General features: G+C 45.1%; 1 protein-coding gene across 2 annotated transcripts in view; it reads left to right on the top strand.

The window, feature by feature from the left end:
* Positions 1 to 8,938, top strand: part of acss1 (acyl-CoA synthetase short chain family member 1) — a 30,930-nt gene that overhangs the window by 14,132 nt on the left and 7,860 nt on the right. For both annotated transcript variants that reach the window (XM_063191434.1, XM_063191435.1), the window contains 4 exons: positions 2,449 to 2,596; positions 4,566 to 4,703; positions 5,912 to 6,004; positions 6,598 to 6,710. In XM_063191434.1, coding sequence (XP_063047504.1) covers positions 2,449 to 2,596; positions 4,566 to 4,703; positions 5,912 to 6,004; positions 6,598 to 6,710 — 492 coding nt within the window. The remainder of the gene's footprint in view (positions 1 to 2,448; positions 2,597 to 4,565; positions 4,704 to 5,911; positions 6,005 to 6,597; positions 6,711 to 8,938) is intronic.

Raw genomic sequence — 8,938 nt, 5'->3', positions numbered from 1 at the left:
TGCTATCTGTGTGTGTGTCTCACTCAGTAGGTACTGTTGGTTGCAAGCTCAGGTTTGAAGCCCTCAGGTCAGCTCTCCTGGCCTGTGACAATACAAGGCCAGACAGAGCTGCGGTTGGTCTGCTATAGTATTTAAAATACTGTCAGTTCAGACACAGTAAAAATACCTGTGTTCTTAATAAAGAGTCGAAATCAACTTCATTTCAGATAAGATTTGGTACGACTCAAAAATAGTGTTACTTTTACACTTTGGTCAGTGTAACATTTTAAAGTGAACTCTGTTCAATGTTTTGTAAATATCAACACTGCAAAATTTCACACTGACTTTTGATTCCACTGTTACAGTAATTTGACTCTCCACAGTGTTAAATACTCCATCTGGAGTTATACCAGTTTACCCTGTAATTGAGACACCTCATTTTTGCTGTGTGTACAGTTCAGTGTCCAGTCCAATTAAGCTGTGCTGAGACTGATCTTTGTGTTATGCCTGACCTCCAGCGTGTTGGCTATTTCTATTCCTTGGGTCTGCCTGGGGTTCGGCGTTAGTCAAGTTAACACTATGATTTAACCTCACTATACTTTTACAAACATTACAGATACATTGACCACCGTCAGGCAATAAAACACTCCTCATTTCAATGTTACCATACAAAAGTCAGTTTATCCACTGGTCTCTCTGTGTGGATTATCTTTCATTGAGGTCACAGCAGTTACACACAAGTGCATAGTTGTAGGTAAGAAATTGACTTCCTTTTAGAGCTTGGATATTGATTGTTTTGCTTGTTTCATAGGTCATGTTTTACCTGTGAAGTCGACTCTTTTTCTTGAACATGTGTTTTTGCAGTTTATCAACCTTTGGACAAATGGTTGTCACAAGATGACTATATTAGATAGATATATATTGTTGATATATTGAAGATATATATTGTTGTATATTGAAGATATATATTGTTGTTATGTTTCACAGCCTTGCCATTCATGTTGTAAACATGTTTGTATTTGACTCTGGGGAAATGAGAGACTCTGGGGAAATGAGAGACATATTTTGATCTGTTTGGAATTATCAGATCATAACGTGTTGCTTTGGTAAACTGTTTAAACACCCTGACATACATCATTAGTATGAACTGTGCCAAAAAATATAAAGATTAGTGCTCTAATTAAGCGAATTAAACTGTTGTGTGTGTGTTTGGAGGATTGCAACTCTGGCCTTACGCTGTGGGAACCCTTGTCCATCATCCATATAACATATGGGGAAAGACTTTGTGGCTCTGGGAAACAGAATTAGCTTGTTTTTGTGCCAAACTCTAACATCTGTTCTCTCTGTGCTGAATGGGTTCGTGTTAGGGGGTTGGTGTACGTAGCATGCGAGTGGGATTTACAGTTTCAAAGCTTTATGATGTTGATGATGATGATGATGATAACAGCTATGATGCTGCTTGTTTACAATGGCTGACTGCCATGCAGCAACACGCGACATGTAACGCATAAATCCAAATCAGATGCCGTGCTAATTTATAAGTGGCTTACGGGGCGCTCAGATAGCCCCTCATTATCACAAAATAGACATTAGCTTTCCCACCCCTCACGCTGTTCGTTTGGCACGCCACACGTTAGGAATCAACCAACAACAAAAAGCCGCTTTGTTTCTGCACTGGCCCCCAAATGCGCTCACTGTACCCTATGGCATGTAGCCAGACAGACAGACTTTTAGCATTCAGTACAGTAAGCCTAGTCAGGCCATCCGGCTACTTTGAAAGAGACAAACCTACACATACACAAGCCACTAGTTGCCCCTGAACTAAGAGACCTATCCAGCTTCCTACATCCAGGGGTGCCACTTAGTGTGGGTAGATTAGGTCAGTTCAGGGGCCCCAGCAGGCCCACTGGCAGGGGATGACAAAGGGGTCAGTTGTCCCAGGCCCAGGGAAAGGGGGGGCCCAAAATTGGGACCCAATTACATTGTATGCACTGAGAAGGGGGCCCTTTCATTTGATTTTGTTCTAGGCCCAGTCAAAGCTGACAGCGGCCCTGGGCCCTAGAGCCTCACATGGACCTTCAGAGGACTATGACCGGTTAGGATGGGGGATGGAAATTATGAAAAGGCCTCCTAACAATAGGGCCTCATTCTCTCATTCCGACCCCATCTCTATCTACCAACTATTGCTATTCCTGTTAATCTCTTCTGCTATTCTATCAGATTCAATAAAAAACATAATTGGACATTTTGATTGGATTATTTGATTGGATTGTCTTGATAATGACAAGTCAATGTTAACATTACCAGTTTAAATCGGGTGTCATTAACTCTCACACAGGTGTTATGTTTTGTATTTGACTACCAGCCAGATATTTGGCTTTTGATGAGGTAAAGGGGTGTTTGTTAAAAAAAGGTTGAGAACCACTGGTTTAGAGTCTGACCCAAGGTGTTTTTGTTTTGTCTCTGCAGTATGTGTTTGACTACCGGCCGGGCGATGTGTTTGGCTGCGTGGCGGACATCGGCTGGATAACGGGCCACAGCTACGTGGTGTACGGGCCCCTCTGCAACGGAGCCACCACCGTGCTGTTCGAGAGCACTCCTGTCTATCCAGACCCAGGTGAGAGTGTGTCTTTGTTTGTTTGGTTGGTTATAGTTCATAATTACATTTTATATTACAGTTTGTTTATAGTTATTTTAATTATCTATAGTTTGATATTTTTATTTATGTAACATTTTTGTAATTAATTGATTTATTTAGCTCTGATTGGGTTTAATCATCCTAATAGGTGGGTGATAGACGTTTATCTTCTTTGCTACATCCTGAATATGGGTATGGAAAAAATAAAGCACTATAATGCACCCTTCTTTGACTCTGTGAAGACGAGACAGACATGAGAGAAAGTATAAACCAAGTTTCCAACAAAGCTCCTGTTCAGGACATCATGACATATGATATATAGACCAGCCATGTGCTGCTAGTGTCTGAGGAATTGGACTTGCAGTTCAACGGTCACAGGTTCAGTTTCTGACCCCAACAGGTCAGGTGGGTTGGGGGCAGTGTCTTAGTAACCAGCAATAGCAGCAGGGGCGACTGATAAGGAGTTTCTTCTGGAATCAATGTGACTTAACCCAAGGCAACTGCAAAAAAGGGTGCTGAGTGCCTGAGCCCTTTTTGAGAAAAGCTGCCCTCAGCCTATAGAAACCTAAATATCTCAGCTTCTGGAGCATATAAAAACATGCTCTAAGTTGCATTCAAGCGCTAAGACTCTCATCTTCCATTAGAATCTGTTCATTCATCTCACACAAACAGAGATTTTTAATAAAGTTGTCTCAAATCTCATGAGCCTGAATGTTGTGTAATGCAGCTCCAGGTGCCAGGACCAATGTTGGGCAGCGCAACATCAGGCATCAATGGGTTAAAGGATCATTCCACCGTGTTTCAATAATAAAGTGTGTTCTTCTCTGACCTGAGATGAGTTCATCCTGACCTGCCTCGTCTTCGTATGTGGCCCCAATCAGCAACGCGCATGGCACAAATGTGTTAGCATTAGCTTGGCTCAGCTTTGCCTTGGGGAGCATTGGGTGCCTTAAGTTAGAAGTAACGACCAATTGTTCCACGAGTTCCCTATTTAAACATCTTTGCATGGCTAGTTAACCAATCCAAAAATAGTTGCACCAAATGAAACGTGGAAATGTCCTATCTACAGTAGATGAAGAAATGGCACTATAATGAAAGGTGTAGTAGCACATTCGGAGCACTTCGACTTCAATGCATTCATATCTTCACTCCTAGTTCCCCCCTTTCCCCCTACCCCTCTCCCTTTGTGCGAAAGGTTCTAGGCTGTCTGTGAGCCATGTCTGTGACCCATGTCTCATGCCCCTTTTTGAGTAAATTAAATTCAATCGGCATTACACGCTGAGGAAGGGCTCTGCCTGAAACATTTGTAGGCGAATAAAGAAAAGAGAAATCTGAAGAGTGCTGTCCTTCGCTTCATTTACTCATCTATGTTTTATGTGGGATTCAGCACCCTGTTAAGAACTGTACTATTAGGCGACAGTGTGAGCAGAGATTCTTTATATAGAGATATGCCAACATAATAGGTTTCTATGGGACCCTAACGCGACCAGGTTCCGGTCTGCCTAAAGGGCCGTGTCATAATGCTCCTACAATGAATAGAACAGTCTGTAGGTCTGCCTAGGTCTGCCAAAGGGGGCCATAATAGAACCAGGAAACAATGGGCCAATGGAACCTCTCTCTCTCTACTCTCTCTGGTGTGAGTGTGTCTGCTCCACTTTTCATGCCCCTTTTTAACACAGTGTTCTATGGGAGCTGTAGAATGTTCGAGTGAAATTGGGGGGAAAGTCCTTTCTCCTCAAAGGGTTAATACCAGATACATCTTTAAAGGTTGTAATTGTAAATATGTAATAAGCAATGGGTAATAAATCATTAATGGGCAATGATATTCCTGTCTGTTGTCCTTGCAAAGGCTGCTACAATGAGACAGTGTCTGATGTGCTGGTAAGGATGTAAGTATGTAATAAGTGTGTTATGTGTCTAATGTGCTTGTCTGATGTTGTTGCTGCAGGTCGCTACTGGGAGACAGTGCAGCGTCTGGGCATCAACCAGTTCTACGGAGCCCCCACCGCTATTCGCCTGCTGCTCAAGTACGACGAGAGCTTTGTGAAGAAGTACGACAGGTCATCCCTCAAGACACTCGGATCAGGTGAGAGAGAGAGAGAGAGAGAGAGAGAGAGAGAGAGAGAGAGAGAGAGAGAGAGAGAGAGAGAGAGAGAGAGAGAGAGAGAGAGAGAGAGAGAGAGAGAGAGAGAGGGGTAGGGGGGACTGGAGAGGTAGAAAGCAAGAGATAGAGTGAAATGGTGAGAGGGAGAGAGAGAGAGAAAGAGACAAATAGACTGACAGGGAAGAAAAGAGCAAAAGAGGAGGCAGTGTCCTCGCAGTCGGACCTTGCACCACATCTCCTCTGCCCTCACACAGCAGCTACTGTTTATTGGCCAATCAAATGATATACAGTGGATTATATTGGACACACAGGGCGTGCCCACTTCCCACTGCACTCCAGAACTCTTCTTATCTGTGCCAGAGACTGAGGAGTGAATGGACATTACTTCCGGAACAAGTGAAGTGACCGTGTTCTTTTCTAATGAGTGTTCCGGGAGATTAGTTTTTCTGATCCGAGATCCACCTTGACATGCAACTGGTCCTAATGAGTCTAGTGTGGCTGTGCGCGTGTGTGTGTGTGTGTGTGTGTGTGTGTGTGTGTGTGTGTATGTGTGTGTGTGTGTGTGTGAGAGAGAGAGAGAGAGAGAGAGAGAGAGAGAGAGAGAGAGAGAGAGAGAGAGAGAGAGAGAGAGAGAGAGAGAGAGAGAGAGAGCTCTGCTACGCTGAACTGAACAACGGCTATGGGAGTTTGGTGCAACTGCAAACTGGGTCGGCCGGGTCAGAGCTTAATTAGTGTGTGTTTTGAGAACTCAGAGCTGGCCAGGTTTCTCTCTCTTTTTAGCCAGCCAGCCACAATCTTTTTGTGTGTGTGTGTTTTGTGAACCACGTTGAGGCAGGCCAAAGTTTTCTTGGCTGGAGCGAGAGGTAGAAGAATGCTAGCGGGCAACCAACGCAGGTTGTTAAATTCACATGTAATTAACATGATATGAATCATTGCATTTACGATTTCACAACTGAGCAAAAGTTGGTATAGAGTTGCTCAGAATTTGCAGCTGTGAACCCTTAGAACTATACAAACCACTTGATAGTTCACTGGAGGTGGAGTTTCTGATCGTTTAATGACCTCCTTGCACTGTGTCCATGGTAACATCATGTTGACAAGGACATTGCTCTGGTTTATACCCATATGAACTAGGTCATTGCTTTGGTTTATTCTGAATGATCATTATACTTTGTGACTGTAATCTGCAGTTGGAGAGCCCATCAACCACGAGGCCTGGGATTGGTTCTTCAACGTGGTGGGAGACGGACGATGCCCCCTGGTGGACACTTGGTGGCAGACCGGTAAAGATTTGTAAATTCAGTCACAATAAAAGTATAAATCCAATTAAGACACAGCGTTATAAATGTGTTCGTACCTGAATGGCAATGACCAAGACACATTGCATTACAATCAGCTGGTTTTAACCACTCCTAACCACATCCCCTGTAGGTTACTATTGAGAGGATGTGTATGGCTGTGGGTAATCCTCCAGGGGCCCAAGCAGCAGGGAGTCTGGGAGGTTACGGCCTTTGTCCTCAAAACGAATAACACTTTCATGCGGATTCTCCTTAAACACACAGAGGAGCACACACACAACATCGAGAGCACACATGCACACACACGCATGCATACACGGAGACAGGCATGCACATACGGACGCGCACGCACACACACACACTCAAACAAACACACACAAACACACACACACATACACACACACAAACACACACACATATGCAGTGATCAGCCGTGTTATGGAGCAGTGTTCTCAAGGAAAATTGCTGTATGTATGCCCAGACTATAATGGAAAATGGATGCAGATAGACTGAACTTTTTAAACTTTTCCTCGTTGTTTAACTCCTAAAACACAGTGTCCTTGTTTCCTTCTTTCCAGAGACGGGTGGCGTGTGCATTGCACCTCGGCCTGCGGAGGAAGGAGCTGAGATCCGGCCTGCAATGGCGATGAGACCCTTCTTTGGCATCGAGCCCGCACTCATGGGGGAGAAGGTGACAGACGCCACATAGCTCGGAACTCATGCACACAATACTCTGGTCTCCTAGCGACCCACTTTAGAATGCTCATACATTGTCATCTTGTTGTCCATCTGCAGTGACAGTCGGAATGCTCATACATACTCAGAGTTCTATTTCCTTTGTCTTATAATTCATCACAAAAGGTCTTAGATTCTCTGTCAGCACTCTCTGGCGTCACCTCTTCAGCAGTTACTGATCAAACCAAATCAAATCTCTTGTTAATAGGTCTGAATGTAATGCCTTTCCTCAGGACACTCGCCTTGCAGAAGTTGAAACAAACTTCCTCAAACTCTCCAAATTCCAAACCAATTACTTGGGTTGCAAGCCCATAATGGTCCTAAAAGCATGGGGGGGGCAGTTATTGTTGGCTCCCCACCCCCACCAATGAAACAAGGCTTGAATAGTATGCTTCAGAGGTTTGAGGGGAGGTTGTTATGAATGCATAGCAGGCTGTGGGGGTGATCACTGGAGGTTGGGATTGTGTGCGTGTGTGCGTGTGCGTGTGTGTGTGTGTGTGTGTGTGTGTGTGTGTGTGTGTGTGTGTGTGTGTGTGTGTGTGTGTGTGTGTGTGTGTGTGCGTGTGTGTGTGTTTGTGTATGTGTGTGGTGGGGGGCCTAGAATACCAGAGTTGGGATTGAGTGAGTAGGGGGTTGGAGAGAGCTCAGTAGGGTTTTGCAGGGTAGAGGTCCTGGGATTGAAAGTGGGGTGCATGGGGTGCATGGTGGGGTGCACAGTAGGGTTTGGTGTGGGGGTGGTGGTGGGGGTGGGGGTGGGTGTGATCATCGCTGTGCGGGGATTGAAAGTGGGGTGCATGGGGGCGCGTCGGAGGGAGCTCAGGAGGGTTACGGGGGTTGGGTGGCTGGGTGGTTATGATCACTTAGCTTGGATTGGAGGTGGCGGCGGGGGATGGCTGGTGGATTGAAGAGGACTCAGTATGGTCGTGTGTGTGTGTGTGTGTGTGTGTGTGTGTGTGTGTGTGTGTGTGTGTGTGCGTGCGTGCGTGCGTGCATGCGTGTGTGTGTGTGTGCGGGTGCGGGTGCGGGTGGTTTGGGGGTTGGGAGTTCATGAAAGCTGTTTGGATTGGGATTAGGATGATGGAGTGAGGTGGGGGGGATGCGGAGGGGTGTACAGAGGGGCAAGTTAAGGAGCCTTTATTAAAATGAGGCCAGTTGATCAACAGCTCCTACTAATCTCCCTCCTCAAGTGGCGTGCGGTGTGAGGAGAGGAGAGGAGAAGAGAGTGGCGGCCATATGCTGGCCTGTGCCAACTGCTCTGGGGCGCGGGTACGTGTGTGTGTGTGTGTGTGTGTGCGTGCGTGCTCTGGGGCGCGCGTGTGTGTGTGTGTGCGTGATGGGTTGAGAGTAAGCAGGGTGTGCACGGGATGCGGGAGTGTGTGGAGTTGGTGCGTGTGTGGGAGGGGTGTGGGGTGCGAGTGAGCGTGATCAGTGAGGGTTTTTGGGGGTAGATTAGTGAACCAGTGATAGACAGGGTCATATGTCCCAACACGACAACACAATACATGACAGGTCTGTCTGGTGGCTCACTGGATGCTTGTGTGGTATTATTATGCATGCATGCTATTGCATTAATACATTGGCATTTCATATTTATTTATTGTAGTATGGACACATTGGCTTTTCAATAACAAGACTTGTACTATGAGAATGTTCATGCTCGACATGAAGTATGACGGTGTTAAAAGGTAGAATTTAGTCTGTTAATAGCTATATGTCAGGCAATATCACTTACACTGGAGACGGCTGATATTTTTCGCTCAAATCGGTATGTGGCAGTTAATGACACCTGTGATGTTGAATTAAAGACTTACCAACTTAAGGATCATGTAGTGGATGTTTGTCTCAGTCTGTCTAGCACTGCCTAGCTCAGACGTTTGTCAGTTAAAATCTGACCTGGTTTTTAGCGCATGTGAGACTGTGGGATGTTTATGTCTGAATAGTTAATTACAACTAAATGCTAATTATGGAAGTTGGTCATTATCCCGCATACATAATGAGCGGCAAATTAAAAATCAGTGGAAACGCACCACCAACTGTAACTGCCAACCACCGAAAACAATACCAGCAGCCGATTACCACCAGTACTGCCACTGATAATAGCAATTAGAGTAATAATGCAATTAAAAATAGACCAAGAATTAAAAATAGTATGGTAATGTTTTGTAATACATTTTTATATCTACA

Source organism: Engraulis encrasicolus, chromosome 24 (assembly GCF_034702125.1).
Source record: "Engraulis encrasicolus isolate BLACKSEA-1 chromosome 24, IST_EnEncr_1.0, whole genome shotgun sequence".
Taxonomy (NCBI): Eukaryota; Metazoa; Chordata; class Actinopteri; order Clupeiformes; family Engraulidae; genus Engraulis; species Engraulis encrasicolus.
Note: the sequence above shows the minus strand (reverse complement) of the source record. Positions and strands in the feature narration are given on the sequence as shown.